Source organism: Saccostrea echinata, unplaced genomic scaffold (genome assembly GCF_033153115.1).
Source record: "Saccostrea echinata isolate AGI-Se365-2 ecotype Australia unplaced genomic scaffold, CSIRO_AGI_Sech_v1 ptg000005l, whole genome shotgun sequence".
NCBI classification, from domain to species: Eukaryota; Metazoa; Mollusca; class Bivalvia; order Ostreida; family Ostreidae; genus Saccostrea; species Saccostrea echinata.
In genome coordinates, this window is record NW_026889754.1 from 15,550,733 (window position 1) to 15,572,641 (window position 21,909).

The window sequence follows — 21,909 nt, forward strand, 5'->3', positions numbered from 1 at the left end:
TGTTTAAAAAAATATGAGAAAAGCAGAAAAAAATATTTATCGCAGAACAGCAAACAATTAAGACAAAAAGTGTGTGATGGTCAATTTTCCACTGTTTAGAAAAAATAATCAAAATTTTCTAAATCACTTTCAAATGCCTACAAACTGAAATTTTCAATATTTTCTTTGTTCCGTTATCCATATTTGTCTTATGTGAATATCATTCTTTCTGCTGATCAAAGGTGGCTTAGCCAAATAATCAAGCTTGTTTTATTTGATAAAAATAAATTAAATAAGAAATAAGAAAATGTTACTTCCCTTTTTCAACCATTCATTTTCTGCAGCACTTTTCGTAATAAAATTTCATCATATTCCAATGGCTCTTCCGTGACCATGGAGTGTCTTATAATTCCACTTCCGTTATTTACTGACGTCACAGATGCACGTGGACCATGTTTGTCATGTATTATTTTTATCTTTTTAGTACTGCCTACATCGAAAGTATGTGTCTGGTTTCCTATTTTTAAAAATCCGGTGTTTGTATTTTTATTGATGGTATTTGATGTTTGACCTTGACCTGTCAAAATGGCATCCAGTCTCTGTAGTTCCGGCGGAAGTATATCCTGTGCCATCTGTTTCACTAACGTATCGGACACACCAGGTCCTAGAATCTGCCTTAGTGCTTCTGAAGGAGTCAAAGGGGTGGTTACCATGGGAACTGGTGAAGCTGTGGTTGTCACAGGAAGCCGAGCGTTATTAATTATAGCAGGACCCGGAAGAGCTGCAGCAATAGACTGATCTGTTAAAGAGGGGATAGACTGTACTGATGTAGCTGAATTCCTCTGAAGCTGGTGAACAAGGTCTTGAATTGAGTTCGTGGTTTTAGCATTTTGATTAATGTTCGATTGGACTGAATTTAATGAAGCAGTCTGGAGTTGATTGAGAAGGTCTTGAATGATGGCTGTGCTTGGAACATTGTGATTACTGTTAGAGTGTGTAGAGGAACCTGAGGAACCCTGGAGTTGATTGATAAGATCATGCATCAATTTTGTGTTCGGGTCATTGTGATTTGCGTTAGATTGTGCTGATGTAACCGAAGCTGTCTGGAGTTGGTTGAGAAGGTCTTGAATAGAGCTACTATTTGGAACATTTTGATTAGCGTTCGGAAAACTGTTAGGTATTGAGTTTACTTGATTATTATTAACTCTGCTTCCTGAGGATACCAGGGTATCTCGAAGTGTCTGAATCAAGTGCTGTGAGCTAGGGTCTCGCTGGTCACCAAGTACTTCAACCCGTGTATTCCCGATCTGAACATTCAATGGTTTAGCGGAGTTCTGGTTTCGTAGAACCACGATTTTTGGTTGAAATTGAGAACCACTCTGGACTGATGACAAACGAGAGGATTCTGGGGTAAGGGTAAGATGACGGTCATTCACATTTCCTTGGACATCACTGGACAAAGTACCGAACTCAGTGAGTCCACGAGTGCGGCTTGACTGATCTCGTCCACGCTCAACACCAGAATTTATAGACGAACTTTGTTCCTTAAGTAAAGAGTTTAATAGTTGCATCTCTCTAACTATATGATTCCCTTGCGCTGATTGTTGATTTCTGACGTCATTTCCTGTTTGCCGTTCCGGAAAGCCAGATTGAACTTTTCGTGAATTAATTACTGTAGATGGTCTTGATCTTGTAATTTCTTGTTGCACATTGTTAATGCTAGAAAAAAAGGACCTCCTGCGATCTATAGAGTCACTGCTTAATTGAAAACCTCTTGAGTTTACGACACTATCTGATCTTCCAAGGTCATTAAAAGTCCCACCAGAGTGAATTTTCAATCCGGACCGAGGTCGAGCATTCCGAACCCGAACACTTCTTACAGTTTCAATAGGGACCGAGTCAAAAGTCGAGGGTCGATTTCCAAGCACTGTTTCGGGACCGCCTGCTACTGAAAAATCCAGAGAAGGTCTGCCTAAATCAAGCCTCCGAATTATCCGCCTCTATGAGAGAAAAAATCACTAAGATAAACACAACAAAGTACAGGCGATTCTTACTTATCAGAGCGATAAAGTCATTTTTACTATTGGCTTATATATAATTTTGATTCGCGACATTTCTAAAAATAAATTAAATATATCTTACAATTTTGTGATAATTACCTTCTCTGCCTAGAGTTATACAATCATCGAGCAATATTAGCTTACATTGACGCATGGACAATGAACCTGTGATTACCATTAATATATATTTAGAAAAACAAAGTCAATTTCATTTAGTTATTCATCATCGAAACTCCAAATGAATAAATATATATAATAAATAAAATGAATAAAATAAGATAAATAAATAAATAAAAATATAAATAAAAGAAAAAAAATCCCGTTGAACAAACTGTCTGTCACTTAGCTTGGTTGCTTGTCTTTTTTTTTTGGGGGGGGGGGGTGTTTGGTTTTTGTTTTTTTTAATTTTTTTTGTAGGGATGGTATGTTGGAACAGTAAAACCGGGGAGAATTTTGAAATTAAATACACTACTTTGAAACGGAAGCAATTTGAACTTGATCTGGGTTAAAGGTGCTGTAAAGACGAATAATGACCCCCGTAGAAAAATGACCGGTGGTGATTTTTCGACCCCCGGTCATTATTCTACGGGGGTTATTATTTGTCTTTACAGTAGAGCCTTTATTTTTTTTTTTTACCTAGATTCAAACTTGTTTTATTTCTCGTGTTTTCGGGAATTCTGGATAGCTTTCATTCGTACGTTGATTCAGTAGATTTGCATTGTGGTAGACTATTCTTCGCAAAGTCAACATCGCATACAAAACATTACCTCCCCCACTTTTTAAGTTTAAAAACTAGTTAAATAATTTCTATCGATGATTTTATTACAAAATGAAAATCTTGAAATGTAATACATTGCACATTTGGTCCTAGCTTTATAGAAGACGAAAAACAAATCAGAAGTATTCATAAAATTTAAAATGTTTAAAATATTCTTATATGATACAAAGTAAACTTACCGACCCACGGAACCTTTGAGCACCCGAAAATGGCAGAAACACCCCGAATAATAACACGCAGAGAACCCCGCGCATAATGGCGGCTTTTACATTTAGATTTCGGCTGATAAAATGGCAGCAGGGGTTGGTCTAAAAGGAAAATTAGAATTTTTATCGCCATGTCAGGGATTAACATGGACAGGGATGTCTAATTGTTATCTCGTCAGTGCGTGTTATTCCGTATTATTACGTAACACGGCTGGGTTAACCTGTCCTGCGCTGCGTTTTATTGTCTTTCTATTGCATTGTTCAGTGAAGGAATGCAGTTCGCGTGAAGTCTTTTTGTATTTTCATTCCAATAATGATTTTCGTTTTATGGATAGTTCGATCTCAAAGTTTAACATATAGTGACCCCCACCCAACAACCGCCGCCCTCTTCTATACCATTCCATAAAAAAAGTTATACGTTCCAAAAAATAAAAATACTTTCCTTGTGAAAATTATCTGCAGACGTTTAAAATAGTAACTGAGGTATTATAACTGTCTTAAGTTTTTAAGCTGTATAGAAATTTGCTATTACTTATAAATGTGTTCTAATTATTATTAGTGTAAAAATATGCATTTTATAAAATAATTAGTTATTGATTCATAAAAGCAGAATTTTAAAAAGGATCAGCGGACTTTATATTTGAGCTTCCTGTCTCAGAAAGCCTTTAACTAGTATTAAAGTTTTTTTAAAATCAAAATTTAATTAATAATGTTTTCTTAAGCCTTTTTGGTGCTTTAGGTATATATAGGTAAATCAATTTAAAAAAAAAGTAAAATTGTCAAAAATGTCCGGTATAAATCTAAATGTTAAGTACATGTTATGAACGTATTTATCGTCACAATTTCAGCCCCTTTATGACAAAATTTGAGACGGATAAAAAAAATTCCATTTTACAATTAACTTATGTGGGTGTGTGTGTGTGTTTGTAATTTGTAAATAAATTTGAAAATTTGAAATAACAACTATAAAATAAACGATTGATTTTTAACTTGTATGTCAATACGACTCATGAGGTATGGTACCATGCTTTTCTATGGTATATCATGGATAGTTATAGAGTATGCTGTGTTAGTTAATAATGCAGGCCCGTAGGTATGGGGGACATAATATATGATTGTGTCCCTCAATTATAACGTCAAATGAACTTTTTTTTAAATTTGGTAGTAAAGGATTTCCTCTTCCGTTGTGCCCCCCCCCCCCCAAAAAAATCTGGAGGTGCTTCTTACGGGCTCATAATGAAACATGCATGTACGTATGATTATAAACAAAGAAGTCTGCGAAATTAATCTCAATGTAAGGCATATTCGATGGCAAGACTGTTGTTCCTTCTCTAGTTACAACTATTCTTGAACGCATTCTTCCTATCTAAAATAGTATTTCATTAAATTTTAACATCTATATTGTTATTATTTCTTAAACAATTTCAAACAAAAAAAAATTTACTGGCATGATTTCTTTCTTTCCGTCCTTCTTTTTTCTTTCTTGCAATTGAATGAGCCTTACTTAAACTTACATTAACCGAGATAAATTCCGCTGATTTCTTTGTTTATAATCATAAGTACACAAATTTGAAGTCCTCCAGATTGGTTGATTGTGTCACCATTTTATATTTATTTGACTAGAATCTCCTTGTTAAAAAAAAACACAGTGATTTATTTCAGTCTTTTTATTATAAAAATGGTCAATGGCTCATCTTTCATACATCATCAAAGTCTAGAAACAAAACACTCGCGTACAATCTTTCTCGTCAAATAAAGATTAACAAACACAGAAAAAGTCATATTCAATGAATAAAACATAATTTAAAGAACAAAAAATACAACTAAAACAATTGATAAAACAAAAAATTACAATGAGACAGTTGATGTCGAACAAAGTTTACAAATTTTCAAAAAAAAGTCTTAAAGTTTCTATCCCCACATATAAATTGGCATGACAATTTTTAAAGTTGTGAGAAAGAAACTGGTCTTGGGCATGCGCAGATAAACGCTACTAACAATAATGGCAAGAAAAAAGGGAAAGTTTTATGCAGCCTATTTATTGATGACTAATTACTGCTGACTGATTGGTATATGATTAACCTAATTAAGATGACTGTTAGTGCTTTCTCCGTTCTTTTATTTTGTTGAGAGATATATGAATGAGCAAACGATAGCGATACATTATTTCTCCCGGATCAGGATGTGATAGATCTTGAAGTATAAATGTGAGGCATAATTCTAATAAATTAAGTTTTTATTTCTGTGTTTCTCATTTTACATGAAGTATGTGTACTGATTCTAATAAATTAAGTTTTTTTACTGCTGTGTTTTGCACTTTATATGGAGTAACAATTAAATGTGATTTGTCAAGTTTTATTATTGATATATTATAACAATTTGTAAGTGATGTGAAACCATCGATTTTTTTTATTCTGGATAAAAAAAATATAATTTTAAAATCACCTTTTAAAAATGCATCTTTCCAAATAACTAAATTGTAATTCAATAAAAATGTTTTCATTTCTATAAGAAATGAATTAAAATAAGAATTAAGCGAAAAAATACGAAAACAAATTGCTATGCTAATCTTTTCACACTTATTTTTAAAAAAAGAGGTAACACGATTGTCGTGACGTATTCCACAAATACGTTAAAATGAACCAACTTGAGCTTTCGCCGGAAATATATATGTAAAAAAGAAACCAAATACGGATTGAGAAGAGGTGAAAATTGCTGATCGTGATTTTTAATTTACCCTGTAAGTATGGGTGAATGACAATTCTCAGACCATAAAGCGAACATATGTCAGAAGCCTCGCCGGACTGAAGGTACTCAAAACTTCACCGTAGACAGGCGCGTCCTGTCCCGCGACATTTTAAGTGATTTGTGTCAAGTCTGCGTCCATTGCTTGTCACACGGTTTCCAATCCCGGAAATAGAACAGCAAAACTAGTTTACAGGTTAATAAAAGTTTTCAGTGTTTCGAATTTAAAACAATTTATAAATAACAAATTTTATAAAATACCGTGTAATTTAAAAAGGATTAACAATTATAAGATTTACAAAGGTGTTCTTTTTTCCTATGGAAGATAATAATGCAGTCTTTTATTAAAATTTAATTTTGTTAACTATGAAAACCAACTTTAAAAAGAAACTGGAAAGGGAAACTCGTGTTGCATTCCTGTAATCAATCCTCGTTTGTGGACAAACCATTTGTAGAAATTTCTTCTATAGCACTGGGCCACATTCAACGCCTAAATTGCACCTCCATCTTCCAAGGTACACAATTTTGGCTTTGGTCGTTCTTAGTGGGACTGGGTAAACTCAGGCCATCTCACGGTGGGACTGGATAAACTCAGGCCATCTCACCGTGTTCGGCCTCCATCATCATTTCTTTTGCTATGGCTGCAGCGGCTGTCTGGATAACTATATTTGATTTGCCTGTACTTGGGTCCTTTTTTAAGCCAATATTTAGCTGTCCACCATTGGATTTAATTACTACCGGCTCTTGTGGCAATGTTGCCGGTGTAACTCCGATAGATGGAGAAAAACTGGAAAAATGACCTTTCAATGCCGTTGTTAAACTGTTAAAATCAAAAGCGTTTGAAGCATGTGGTTTAGTGGATACTGAATTAAAACCTGGAAGGTTTGGAACGCTGTTCATTAAATTTTGATTTCCTGCTAATAAACTCTCCAATAAAATGTCGGATGACATTCCGGAAGAAAGTCCAGAATTAAGAAGGCTAGCGGCTCCAGCTGCAACCGGCAGCGAGCCATCTAGCAACGAGTTCATAGAGCTGGCTGTAATAAGCTGAGAAATCAGATCCTGTTGAGGATTTCCAGCACCATGATCGCCATTTCCTCCTAGGGAGGTAAGTGCGTCAACACCTTGAGGGAGGGCATGTAGCTGACCATGTCCAATGTCATGTCCATGACCATTGTTATGCCCAAATCCTGTTCCTCCCCCACCGAGACTAGATAAGCCATGCAAATTATTTCCATTTCCGTTAGCACCAAAGAGTACATTATCTAAAGAATTTCCATTTCTATTTTCTCCATGATTGTTCATGCCAGAACCAAGACCATTTCCTCCTAAGCCATTTCCTCCAAGGTTGTTCATGCCAGAACCAAGACCATTTCCTGCATGGTTGTTCATGCCAGAACCAAGACCATTTCCTCCTAAGTCATTTCTTCCATGGTTGTTCATGCCAGAACCAAGACCATTTCCTCCTAATCCATTACCTCCAAGGTTGTTCATGCCTGAACCAAGACCATTCCCTCCCAAGCCATTACCTCCAAGGTTGTTCATGCCTGAACCAAGACCATTTCCTCCTAAGCCACTCCCTCCAAGATTGTTCATGCCAGAACCAAGACCATTTCCTCCTAAAATCCCATTACCCATATGATGACCATGCCCTTGTCCATTTCCTCCGATGCCGTGTAAACCATTTGATCCAATGTGACCTCCGAAATGTCCACCATGTCCTTGAACTGCCAATCCTCCATTATGTGGATGACCTTGTCCTAATATTCCGCCATTCTGTCCATGTCCTAGACCTACTAAACCGGCAATAGGGGCAATGGGAAGGTTTTGTTGCATGCCTGATTTTCCGATTTGAGCATTGGTTGGTTGCCTAGGGCGTTTGGAGCCAGATCTTCGTCGTGGTGCCCGGCTTTGCACGGATCCTTTTCCTTTGTTTATAATGGACGATGCTCCGTTGTTCTGGTTTCCGCCTACAGGTGACATTATGTTGGCTGTTTTAGCCAGAATAATCGTTTGCTTTATATGGTTGTTGGTGACTTTCTTGCTATTTTTTACTTTTGTTGATTTTGCAACCTGCCTTTTGGGGGATGAGTTTGCCCGTATGACATTAACAGACGGCGATCGACCACGTGATCTGTATCTCACTGCTTGTCTTGGAGCAGATGGTCTTCTGTAAAGTCTAAGTCTTCTGAGTGCTGAGGACGATATGGGAATGTAGCGTAGGCGCAGTCGTCTTCCTCGTGTTTTTAACCGATTCTGAAATGAAAATAAAAATATTTATGAATTGTGTCTCATTTCTAAACTAAAATCGAAATTTTAAGTCTCGTATAATAAAATCATGAGACATAAACCTTGAGATATTTACGTAATCCGTAATCAAATATTATTATATTCATAAATTATTTGCCTTACAGAAATTAACAATACTAGTACTTTTGCAGAAGAGTATTGGAAGGCTGGATCTACATTATTCTATCCAAATAATTATCTTTTAATTTTAATTTAATTTTATTTAATTATTTATCTTTTAATTATTATTATGATTATTATTATTATTATTATTATTATTATTATTATTAAGTGCTTGATATGATATAATGAAATGATTTATACTCTTTCAGATATCATGAGATTGAAAACAAGTGAGGTTGCTCCATGGTTGTTCAGTATAAAATTATTTCAAGAATCAAATTTATTATCTAATCAAATTATTTTTTCGTAAATATTTTATTTTTTTGAAATTTAATTTAAATATTTTCTATTTTAGAAATACAATTTAAGTTGTGAATCATAGCACCGTAAACTAAGTCATAAAAATTGGGGGAAAATGTTAAAAATGATTGAAAGTATAAAAAAATAAATACATAATACAATGTCAACATATGACTTCGTCATAATTATAAAATTTTAAAAAAAATGTATTATCATATCAAACAAATTGAAGATCCCTTGAAAGAAAAAGTAGGGAAAAACTTGACGACCTACTTGTGTATACTAATATAGCACCATTGTAGGTATAATTCTGCGATGACTAACCAAGGAAATGGATTTATTAGACAGTATATTGCATAAGGTCGCGGTTTATGAGTAGCAGTTATTGTTTAAGAAATAAAGCAGGCAAATTTATGACCGTGAGTCCTACTGAGTGAATGGCAGAATTTGCATTTCCGCCGTAAACCGGCATCAAGCCGGGCGTGAAAATGTCTATCAAAAAAGGATAAAAATTGTAATAATGGCGATTTGTCAATTGAGACTAAACATATCTCCATCACTGAAGAGTTAATTTCTATGTAATTAGTTCGTACATGTACGAAATTTCAATAAAGTCTGTTTTTGTGACGGTGTTGATTTAGTTGTCATGTTTTGACAACATATTAATCAAATCACTGTGAATAATCAGTAAATTAGCTTGTTTGTCCTATTTATTCTTTTGAAAAAATTTTAACTTAGCAATGGCTCCTTAGTTTGTTGTCATCTTATGATGTATTTATAGAAATTAATATCATTTGTGGAACCAATTTTAATTTTGTTATAAAATGACAAAAATTATTTTCAACGTGTTCAATTTTTTTTTAAGATTACTTGTAAAATGATAATTAAATATATATACATATTCTAAAAATAGTTTTGATTTGATAAATTAAAAAGGGACAAAGGGAATGGAAAATAATTTTATTTTAAATTCTAAATTTAACGAATGCAACTCCCTTTAAATTCCCATCATTACCAGTATCAAAGTCTTTTAAAATCAAATTTGCTGACGCCATGTCTAAAGCCATTTGGTTTTAAATCAAAATATCAATTTCCTTCTTTATGTCAATTGTAGGAAAAAATGAAAATAAGATATTGCTCAAGCTGAATGTTTTATATCATATTTGAAATTTAAGTGCAATAAATCAGGGATGTTGGTCTGCAAAAATAAAAATAAAAAAATATTTAAAACAAAATCCGATTATAAAAATATATATTGCAATACATAATGTTGTTAACATGAAGCTTAAAGTTTGGGCTAATTCAAAGAAAATCACACTTTCTTTTTCGAATTTGAATATAATATTAAAGATTATCATTAACCAAACGGAAATGAATATTGAAAATTTAAATAACATTCTGTTTAGGTAAGATGACTTTAAAGTAAAAGGAATTTAGTATTGTAGAAGAAAGCATCGCTAGCTATTATATAAAGAATAAGTTAGTCAAATGAAGCAATATTCCAACTCTGAAGAAGAAGATGAAGATGTAAAGCTTTCAATTTGAAATTTACATATTGGTCATCGTTCAATTACTCCTCCTGTTTATGGTAGCTTTAAAGAATTATATTATGAAATGGAACAAAGGAGACTTTGCATTAAATAGTTTTAAGAACTTTGAGTCATTTCAGGCCCAAGGATCATGCAATCAACTTTGAATTAAGTCAATTACATGTTACTCTAATATGTTAATTGTCAGCTCCAAATTTGCTAATAATAACACTTTGCTGATGTAATATAAAATAATCATCTTTATTTTGGACTGTTTGTTGTTTCATGATCTCGAGGCCAGAAAACTTGAAAATAAAGAAGCTTTCTCTGTCGTCTTTCATTTTTAAGCACACAATTAAAGCTTCAACTATACTTGCTTCAGATTACAAAAGGGGTTTTCGAAACATTGATTTTTAGGTTTTAAAATTGATTAGTAATGGAAATATAATAAAAACCTATTTCTTCCAAACATTAGTATAACATTAAAATTCTCTGATTTCTCACCTGTGCGGCGTTAAATTCACACAAAAGTAAAAGCATCCATGCAAGCAACACAAAACTAATGTAGCATCTCATGGTTGCAGTGTGAAATATACAACAGAGCACCAAAAGTAAAGAAGACTAGATGTTAACAATAAGAAAACACTGTGTATTCACCACACGGACACCTGCTATCCCTAATGGTAAACCATTCTGTGGAACAGGTTTATATATCACATCAAATGTTTATTTATTATGCAGATCTTGTCCCTTCCGTCTTGCTTTGATATTTTTTGTGGATTTCCTTGCAGTATGATGAGGCCCATCTAAAGGGATTTTCTTTGTAGTGGTGGATGCTAATATGATTTTTTTTTATTTTTGCATAAGCGGTTAGAGGTAATGTTGAGTAATAAATTTTCCTCGTGTTGCAGTAGACCCTTGCAATATGAAGTATAAATAATGAATTTTATGTTTATGATTCATGCAGGGCAATCTTATTAAATGATAAGAAATATTTCAAGTCTTTGTCGAGGTACGCCATTCAATTTAAAAAAAAATTTGTTAGTTTTATAAAGGTATATATACATTGGACTATATAACACATCCATGTCTGTTTGAGTTATAAGATGTTTCGAGGTACGATTAAAAATGAATAAACTCAGTAAACCTAGACACGTTATTTTTTATACATGTATTTAAACTCAAAATTTTAAGACATTCTCTCCTCTTTGACTCAGTATGGTATTACACCTAACACAAATAGTCACCAAATAATTGTGACGTCACATAGGGTAGTATATGAGCTTATACACAGTTTAAATCGAAGGATTTATCACAGTCATATCGCTAAATGTTTTACCGTACGAAACTACATAAAGAAAGTCAAGCATACAAGAAGTTTTTTCTGTCTGTCTTTCCATCTGTCTTAAAAAATGAATACCTTGTACCTTTGCCTTTAAAGTGCCATATTTTTGGTACTCACAAAAAGGAATTTAAAAGTAGAGTAATGTACAGTTTGATTCTGTTATCATTAGCAACATTTTGTTTTCAAAATATTTTTTTCTGATTTATATTTTCCATAGAGATATTATATAGATAAACATTTGAAAACAAATATATATTGATTGCATGAAAATCACAAGAATATTGATTTGCTAAAATGGAACAATTTAATTTAATTGTTTGTAAAATGCACATTTCTTTTTTTTTCTTTCTTTCTTTATTTATTTATTATTCATTTATCATGTTTATTTATTTATTTGCAAAAACCGAATCCTCCCGAGGACCCCAATAATCGACTCACATTGAAGGAATGAGATGACCTACATTTACATAAGTCTGTGTTGTGTCCCACTGTATTGCACGCTAAGCAGAACCTGTATCGTCCGCATGTATATAACCTGTGATTAGAATTGTTCATCGATTGCAGAGGGTTTTTTTTGCACGTGATTGAACAACCTCGTGGGAGACGCTGCTGAAAAAAACCCACAATAAAATAGTGAGTGTGTGTGTGTATGTATGTGGTTTTTGTTTTATTCTTATGCATCATGAATACCCCATGTTTATGAAGGTGAAAAAAAACACTAATCTTGTATTTAACCTGATGCTTTCATTTTTATATGAATGCTTTAATTGTTACATAAAAGCACACGCTGCCTTAAGTAGGCTGGATCCTGTTATCATATATTTTAAGATTTTTTGTCAAATACATTTTAGTGTCTAACACACATAGCTTAATTAAAAATCAAAACAAAAAATGGAGGACAATATGCTTTTTTTGAGGCTATGATGAATTTGATATGACCTTTTTGAACTCAAATTGCATCTTGCACAAAAATCAATTTTTTCCTCCAACATTTTTTATCCGAATTAATTATGGGACCAAACAATGCTTTATTCTATTTTGAATGTACACACTGAAAATTGTTACAAAGAAAAAGTTTAAAATTACTTTGCAAAATCAATATTTTGATCTTTCTGCACTCCTAAAATGTCATTTTTTTGGGGGGGGGGGGCATTAAAAATTAAACAAACAATAAAATTATCAAAAGTATTAATTTTTTACTGAATTTAAGCGGTATGGTCAAAGTTTTATATTCAGACAAGAAAATCAAAAGTGGGGTCTGTGATGTAAATTTTTAGACATCATCAAAAAAACTTGAGTTGGGACTATTTTTCTGAACATTTATAATATTATTTACTATGTTATTTATTGTATATTTGTCATGATATGGTGAAAGAATTCATTATATTTAATTTAATATATATTTCAGGACAAGCATAAAACATTTCAGTGCACACAATAACTCTGTGGCAGCCTGCATGTAAAATAGGAATCGAAACTTAACAGTACTGTTAATACTTCGACAAAGAAAATTGATAATTTTCTTCTAAAAAAAATCTACCGTCACAAAATAAAGTTCCGCAACCCTTTTTTTTATTGCGTAATTTTATTGTGGGTTTTTAATTAAATATAGTTTTGTCGGCACTATAGAATATAAATTTATTATAAGAACTGAAATAATGGAATCCAACAGAATTAAGGGTCCTCCGTATATGATATCATTTCATAAATGTGAAAGTTGAATGAATCAGTTTAACGTTTAATTTCTTATTCATTGTCAGTGAAATCAGAAGTTGGCACCTGTGGCACACATACTTCCGGTTTCTGTCATGTCCTCTATTTGTTTCTTCCTTATTGCAGGAACTGTTTATACATTTACAATGTAATTACACACTAAACCTAATCAACATAGAGCTTCTAATTGCCTTAGCGGTATGTAATATGCCAATTTTTTCCTGTATTAGTCAAACCTAAAACCTTGGTAACTGCAGGAGCTACACTCAGGTAATGTCTACGACATTAAACCACTGGTAGCATCCGAGAAGAAATCTTTGCATCAAATCACTACTTTATGGTACACATGCATGACTAACAAAAGACAGACTGTACATATAGGGTCATTAACTGATTTTTATCAAGTATTCAAAATTAAAATATTATTTTTCTGTAAATTTTCAAATAAAAACCAGTAAATCATGATATATGTAGATATGCTTGAAACATATATTTTTTAAAACAATGAAATAAATTCCTATGCTAACCAGATGCAAAGTTATATATGTAGTTTGATAAAACTTTTCCCCGTGTTTGGGAGATTGTATGGACACAAAATTGTTTAATAAATTTATGATTACATTAAAATTTACTGTTTCAGATTTGTTAAAAGTTTAATTTCTTCCTCTTAAATATAATTTTTTTTCATGATATTCTCAAGAGAAGAATATAATAAATAGTAATATTGAAGACACAAATTATTACTTAGGAAGGAGTGAATTTAACAAATAGGACATAAACACAGATCCCTGGAAACACCAGAGTTTGGATCAGGTGTCCAGAAGGAGTGAGCATCCCCTGTCGACCAGTTACACCAGATTCTGTATTAATCGGGTAAATGGGGTGGTCCCTAAATCCATAAAACAAAGGACTCACATTTCGAAGAAAAACATCAACCAAAATACGACCCAATGATTGGATATATTTGCTGACAAGGTCATTATAATGACCATAAAATTTACAAAATGCTGACTTAACGTAGGTTATTGAAATCCCCATAACATCAACTTAACTTTCAGTAACCAAAATATGACCCATACGAGAGTTGTCCAAGAAAAACGCGTATATCGTCAATATTTTTTGCTTCACTTATTTCAGAAACTTATAAAGTTGTATGCACTATAATCACATCTTTTGAATACAACTTCTAATCTTTTACAAGTATTATTTAATATTAAATTATAACTCTAGAGAACTTGTTAAAATGAGTTCATTTTTTGGGTACATTTTATCAAATACAGGGAGCCCCAATCTTTCAATTGGCGACAGAACTTCATCTCTATTATGAATTCTAACGAAGATTATGTCAAACGTTGCACTCGAGATAATGGAGATGACCTGAACATTTTATCAGTATGAATTATGTGTTTTAGAAATGTATATTTGGGTTTTTTACTGACTAAAGACGATAATGTTTAATTAACAACTAAATCTTTTGACAAACGAGATGACTTCATCTCTTCCATCTTCGACTTTCCTTATTTATGTAATAATATTCCACTTTCACTTGATTATAGTATTTATGTCCCTTAACTTATTCGATACTCAAGAGCATGCTTTTTTCACCAAGGCAGGCTAATGTCAGGCAAGTTGATGTTTAAACATCGTTTAAATTCTACATTTCGTAAATTCTGTGATTTATAATGACCGTGTTAGCTGATATAACCATTGGGTCGTATTTTGACTGACATATCTCATACCAATTGTTGGGCCTTTTTTATACTATGAATTTAACTACGGAATATTCCGTCTACCTGATCATACATAAGGTCACGGCGAGTGTGTATGGCCAACAGGGAATGCTTTCTCCTCCAAGGCACGCGACCCCATGCTGGAATTTCCAGGGGTCCGTGTTATATACTCTTTTCACAGATTTGTATTGTTTGTAGATCTTTTTAGATCAATCACTGTTTGTTAGTTTGGCCTTTTTCATCAATCAAATCTATCTTTCTTGTACGATAAGAAAAATTTAGTTGTTAATATAATATAAAATGCAACTTTGTGTTGTAAATTAAGACTTGCTATCCCAGTGATTCCAATGACAGTAGAAATAAAGGTTTTTAATTTCTGTTAATTATACTTTCGTTGTCAGAACTATTTATAAACTCTAATTAAATCAAAATTACATTCTTTCTTCCTATTCAAAATTTGATTTCTTATGCAATGCTAAATTTTCTAAAGATCAGTTACTTTTTCTGATAAAATCTAAACTTAAGATGTAAGTTATTGCAAAATTATCATAACAGCACATTTTTACAGTAATTAATTCGTAAATATCAATTCATATTGCCTTAAAAGAATCTTTCTTATGACCATTCAATGTTTTGTTTGTTTGTTTGTTTGTTTGTTTGTTTGTTTTTTTTTTTGCAAAGTAATAGGATGTTTTAGACTTTATAAGATGTCTGACAGAAAGAAAATATTTTGTATTTGGATTATATCAAGAGAAAGATGTCTCATTTTATTTTAGTTTTTCTTTTCTCTTTTTATTTTTCATAAAGTAGTCCTACTTTTTAAAGGTAAATTTATCATCATTTTTTTAAGATTAAAACAATCATTTTTTGACATGAAAATTCCACATCATTATACTGACTTTGATAATACAAATAACACTGCAGTGATAAACATGACCATGACGTCATGGTCATTTGGATAATATTACCACGATTAACTGAAATCGAAAGTAGATGAAAAAATAGATGAAGAAAAAAACTGTTCAAGAACAAAGGCAAAAAAAAATGATTTTGCATGTATCAGATATTGTTAAGCAATGGTTTTGTGATAGATATTTATATCTACTGAATATTTTTTACTTTTTTCCGTGAAAACTGATTACTATATTAATGAACACAGTTTACTTTTAAACTTCTTAGATCCAGTTTAAGGCCACTCGTTTGAGTTTTGAAGAAGTGACAAAGATCTTTTGTTCCATGATATAAATTCAAAAGAAAGTATGATATTAGACATTAATACAATATCTTTTTCTCCTTGTTTTTAATTTAAGAGAAGTAGACATTAATCCAATATCTTACACACAAAAACAAACCTAAATTGAAAAGATTCAAAGAAAGATATAAATATTAATAATCAAATGTTCTGTTTTGTTTATACAGGGTAAAACAGGTTGCAAAAAAAGCAAAGCAGAAAAAAAAAATAAGTAGCCTATTTTCTGAAATGGTAAAACCGTTAATCCCAGTTTCAACAAAGAAAGCATTTTGAACATTATGATGTTCAACTCATTTTGTAACTTGGTAATTTGGTTGATGTCTTACTTCCACCTCTTGGTGCTCCAATATTCACTACATCTCTATTACCTTTATCTATGTTTCAATTTAGTTTAAAATCAGAACTTTGATGCAGGTATTTTTTTTTCAAAGAATAAACACACACTAATAATAAAAAATAGAGAACACGATGACCGGTATTTTAATTGCATACAGTCATATATATATATATGTATATTTTGTATTCATTATTCACTTACACCTGTATTTCCTGATATGGTTACCTGTGATTACCTGCAATTTACATACAGACACATTGCCAAAGAGGACCACATCCTCCCACACGTCCACACATTTCTCGTTAATGTCCTTTAATTATTTGCGCCTGGATTACCGCACAATGGTCATCTACACGCCACATAATGTCCAAACATTAATTACCTTTCACACGTTACCGACCTGATGGTAAGAGAAATTCAGCTTTAACCGTGCGTGGTACCTGTTACACCTACACAGGTATTGTCACCACCTGGAGATTATTCGTGGTTAGATTATTGGTGTTAATCGGAATGTTTTTGTGATTCTTGTGGTAAAATTGTGGTATTTCTTCTTTTTGCTGATCTAGTTGATACAAATATGATTTGCTGCACTCTATATGGTTATGTTTGAAGTATGGTTTACGTGTAATACTTATTTTAAAGAGATCGAGTCTAATTCGAGTGCGCATGACTTTGCACAGCATTTAGTTTCATGCAGTTGTAGGTGCAACACAACATCTATCCTACGTTTTGTAATTTTGATACAAAATTAACATTATTTTACATTAAGTAAAAGTTTATAGGTCTGAAAACGTGCTTTTAAGACAAAAATTAGGAATAAACGCTGAAATGGCTTTCACGACGTCACTCTTTTCCGGTTCTGTAAGTAATGCATGACGCTGAAGAATGAAGCATGGCTCGTTTGAGTATTCAAGACGTCCATGGACATTTTATTAAAACTGTTGACAGAACATCAAAAGAAACATACCAGCAATCTAAACATTGTTATTTTTTTTACCAAAATAATTCATCTGCGCCGATATATACAAAATGTATGCCGCAATATGGCAAATTTAGAGGTATTGGGCATTAAAAAAAATAAACTTTGTAATAATTCCTACACCAAACCAGATGGTCAACTTTTTTGAAATTTTGCAATTTGGTGACTTTTTACAATAACTTTCATGTATTTGACTGAAAAGGAAATCCCTAGGGCAGAAATACAAAACAATATTGGGAAAATGTGATAATTTGGCGCTTTTCCAACAAATTCCCATAGGGTTCAATAGTAAAATTTTACAATTTTTGAGATGGCCCCCTAAGAAATCGAGATGGTGAATATTTGACTTTTTTATCTTAAAATAATTAATATACGAGGGGTGATCAAAAAGTTCGCGAACTATCTCTATATTTACAAAACCATAATTCAGATCAGAATGATATTTGGCACACATATAGTCATACACCAGTTCTATAAATAACAGATTTTAAATAATGATTTGCTCCGTGTTTGTGACATCACAATGTGAAAATGACTTCAATATGTAAGTCACTTGTGACAAAGATGGTTGACTCAGTCGTACTCGAGCAACGAACGGCTGTAAAGTTTAACGTATATCTTGGAAGTTCCTTTGCAGTAGAATATGATAATTTGTACAAGGCTTATGAAGACAAGAGACTTACCAGAAGTTCAATCATTAATTGGATTGATTGTTTAAGTAAAGACAGGGAGATGGTTAAAAATGATGTTTGGTCTGTTGCCCAGCGAAAGCAACCGGGGAAAAGATGTGTCCTTAGTTGAGCAATTTGTTATGAAACATCGTCAAGTAACAATTAGAAAAATGGTTGTATATCTTAACAAATAATATAATTATTAAATCCCTAAAATATCGTTTACTTTAGACTTTAAACATATGAGATATGATAAAAAGAAGGCGCCCACACTTTATCCACAATGGATAAACGACCCTCCCGAGACAGAGGACTCGGGTTGTGATGGGTCACCATACTAATTCCTTATCAACCCATCCTATTGCTGAGATTTGGCATTTCTGACAGATGGACTGTTCTTGTTATAAAAAAATAACTTGCATGGTAAGAAATATAAGGCTCGGAAAAATCGTTTAGCTTCTCTGAACAGACTGCTTCGGAGCATGTTACATGACTGCCTGGATCACGTGATTCGCACATGGGTAGAACAATGGCAGATGGGCATTAAAATCGGAGAGGACTACTTTAAAAAATAATAAACACTGAAACTTCATTTTATTTCTTTTAAAGAAGTAATTCAATTAGTTCGCGAACGTTTTGATCACCCCTCGTAATAGTAAAAATTCACTCAAGAAAATTTATCAAAATTTCTAGGGTAGAAATAATTAGACTCGGCCTCGTTAAGAAATATATCTCTATCGTAAAATCCACAAATAATTACTTCTAGGTTGAATCTTTCGTATGAAGTTCTAGATGATAAGGTTTATTTTAAAGAGCATTTAAATTATCTCTTGTATCCTTTAAATCAGATAAGAAAAACTGTGAAATGTATTCATCAAAAATGCAGAGGATAGGAGTTTTGTTAGAAAAATTCGCGGGAAACTCTATTGTCGCGCAATTAGCGTGAAACCAATAAAGGGCTTTAGATAATAATATACGTATTTTCTAATAAATGTACAAAGATTTTATGTTTGTCTATGTGTGCGCAGGTAGGAAAATAACCAAGAAGGGATAAAATGATATAAGATAGTAATGGGGATTTCGTAAACCTATCGGAAGGTTGGGGGGGGGGTTCAAACCCCGGCTGCGACTGACCTATGTCGATAAAAAAAAAAATAGGTAGCAGCTTCGCCAAGCGCTCGGCACTTTGAAGTAAAATTGCGGGTCTTTCGGGTGAGACCTTTAAAACTAAGACCCTGTGTCACGACAAACGTTGGCACGATAAAGATCCTTCACTGCTCAATGGCCGTGAGTGCCGAGTAAAGGTCTTAATTTGAAGTCCTTCAACGGGATATGGTGACGTATCTATATCAGTGAAAATTTCTCGAATGAGATTGGTATTTTTGATTTTCTGCTCCTGTGGTAACCCAACCAGCTTAACGCCTTGACATTACTCATATAGATTTTGCATTGTTACCAACTTGAATGCTACGTAGACAGTGATTTTAGGATTTCTTTGATCCCTGATATCCCAAGAAATACTTCTTAGAAAACACTAACATGTCTTGCTAAAGTAATTCATTTAAACATAAAACTTGTGTAAAAACGGGGGGAAAAACGGAATCAGCTTGTTCCTGCACCAAAAGTTAAGAATCTTCAAGTGATTATTCCGTGAATCTTAAAACTGCAAAGTAAAAACCGTCTTATGTTTTCAAATTGTTATATTTCTTATGTCAACAGATTTTTTAAGCAATTAAAAAGCACCTTTTACTTTTAAACTAGTTAGGCCTGTTTCGTTAAAGTCATCTGTACTTTCAAATGTCAACTGTTTAGTTTCTCTTCCATCAATGTGGCGAGCGCATCAATAATACAATATTTTACGTACCTTCACCTAGCTATATGAATAATTTATACAGATATAAATATAAACAATAAAATGTCTTTCTATGATTGTATATAAGAGGGAGAACAGTGGCAATCATTGCAAAATAATTAACATAACACACTCACGCGGGCTATGCATTTTTTATTGCAATGTTGCAACCATTTGTCCCCTTTAAAGCAAAGATATTGTTTTATTTTTATAAATTATTCTAAATTATTCTAGAACAGATCTTTGTCCAAAAAATGATATGATGACTGAATCTGGATTTCAGGCATGTACCACCTGGTATATCTCAAACAAGACAAATTATATGAACCACACGAGTTTTTAGATACATCGAACATAAAAAAATGCTTGAACCCCATTTCTTAGCCTGATTTATTTCTCAAAAAACTTAGAGGACTTAATTTATCTCAAAATACCTGCACAATTTTTAATGTGAAACTGTCTTTCAAATATAAAATGCAAATTAAGGGTACTAGGAACAAATTAAAATTAGGGATGTTTTACCCGAGATAAATAAGAATATAATATGGTGGTGTATGTACATGTATTATACAATGTTAGTATTTATATATATATATTGTTCATTGTTATTTTGATTTATGAATAAAAATTTAAATTATTTTTAAATATCTGAGTTTGAATATTGAACCTAGTTGTCATTCTTTAATGTTTGAAATATGAATTTGATATTTTTTTTATACGTAACAGTACAGATAATGTTTACTCTGGCTCTGTAACCAAATGTTTCAATGCTACATATACCTTTGTTTGTTTATCACGGAGTTAGACGGTAGGAATATTGCAGTTTTTTATATACTAGAATATAAGTTTTTTCCTGCATTTTTATGGCTTTAGAAACAAGACGTATCATCTGTTTACTGACTAATTTTTAAATCTGTTTTATCAATTTTTCATTACATGAATACTTTGAAAATAAAGCCGCCGTGAAAAGTACAGAAATAAAAAAAACTGAAATTTTAAGCACTTGGAATTAAAAAAACTTGCAAATTTTTACCAGAGACATAAGAAAAATAAACAAATTGATAAAACACATTATTTTCTAACTCCTCGGTTGACTGGGGACGCTTACTCCTCTGTAGCACCTGATCCCACCTCTGATGTTTATAGAGGTCCGTGTTTACTCTGCTCCTGATAAGTATAGTTTCAATGCACTTTTGAACATAATTAGTATTCGTTATTTCCATATTTCATTGAAAAAGAATAAATACCCAGTATTAACTAAACAGCTTGTAACACTCGAGTATAGTACATTGTATGTGTACACATTGCTATTGCCCTTTTTCTAATAAATAATCTTAGCATAATCATTCTACTCGGTAAAACAACTTTTTGAAAGTCTATTGGCAAAATAAAGAAATAGGAATATTTTTATGCTCGTGTAATCTATAAGATTAGTATTTCTCATATATTCACTGTATCTATTTTCAACATAATCTGTTTGTTCAATCAAAACTTGACAGAAGTGTTTTCATTGTTCTTCCAAGAACCTTTCTCTAATAATTTATAATCAAAATTCAGTAAAGAAATAGTTTCAAATTCTTTAGTTGTGTTTTATCATTATCATTTTGTTGATACTGAAGCATTAAATGATCTTAAGCCTGTGTACATTTTGCAGAATGAAAATAGTTGAAACAAAGTGATGAATGTATTTCCATTATACATATCGAGCTATCTGTACAACAATTGTTTTTGTTATACCTTTAAAAATTGTTTCCTATATAATATAATTCTATACTTAAAAAGTTTAACATTTCCAATGTTTTACTGTGCGGTCATAAAAAATCGATATTTGACCGCAGAACGAGATATTGGACCTGTCGATGAGATGTTGGACCGCTTACGTCACATTGTGGGAAAGGTCAGCTGTATCTTATTTGCATTCGTTGTAGTTCGACAGAACTTTACGGAATTGACCAAGTTTAAACTGCAGTGCGGGTAAACAAAATTTACATCATGTTATGTCAAAATAAAAAGTAAAAGGT

At 32.4% G+C, this 21,909-nt stretch overlaps 2 protein-coding genes across 2 annotated transcripts; both read right to left on the reverse strand.

Annotated features, from left to right (window-relative positions):
- Positions 1–302: 302 nt before the first annotated feature.
- On the reverse strand, positions 303–3,071 carry LOC133179715 (uncharacterized). The gene is made up of 3 exons (XM_061314407.1): positions 2,997–3,071; positions 954–1,979; positions 303–773 (listed from the first exon to the last, which is right to left on the reverse strand). The coding sequence occupies exons 1-3, from the start codon at positions 3,069–3,071 to the stop codon at positions 303–305; spliced, it is 1,572 nt and encodes a 523-aa protein (XP_061170391.1).
- A 3,008-nt stretch (positions 3,072–6,079) lies between these two features.
- LOC133180083 (uncharacterized PE-PGRS family protein PE_PGRS54-like) lies at positions 6,080–10,730 on the reverse strand. The gene is made up of 2 exons (XM_061314670.1): positions 10,514–10,730; positions 6,080–8,024 (listed from the first exon to the last, which is right to left on the reverse strand). Exons 1-2 carry the CDS (start codon positions 10,583–10,585, stop codon positions 6,360–6,362), a joined length of 1,737 nt encoding a protein of 578 aa, XP_061170654.1. The 5' UTR covers positions 10,586–10,730; the 3' UTR covers positions 6,080–6,359.
- Between the last annotated feature and the right edge of the window lie 11,179 nt (positions 10,731–21,909).

What these genes read in the sequence shown, in the direction of transcription:
- LOC133179715 (XM_061314407.1), bottom strand. Translation starts at nt 3,071, where the DNA reads ATGCGCGGGGTTCTCTGCGTGTTATTATTCGGGGTGTTTCTGCCATTT. An exon ending in CTCAAAGGTTCCGTGGGTCG is followed by an intron (nt 1,980 to 2,996) that starts GTAAGTTTACTT and finishes TTTCTCTCATAG; the next exon opens with AGGCGGATAATTCGGAGGCT. An exon ending in ACTCTAACAGTAATCACAAT is followed by an intron (nt 774 to 953) that starts GTTCCAAGCACA and finishes TTAACAGATCAG; the next exon opens with TCTATTGCTGCAGCTCTTCC.
- LOC133180083 (XM_061314670.1), bottom strand. Translation starts at nt 10,585, where the DNA reads ATGAGATGCTACATTAGTTTTGTGTTGCTTGCATGGATGCTTTTACTT. An exon ending in GTGAATTTAACGCCGCACAG is followed by an intron (nt 8,025 to 10,513) that starts GTGAGAAATCAG and finishes TTTTCATTTCAG; the next exon opens with AATCGGTTAAAAACACGAGG.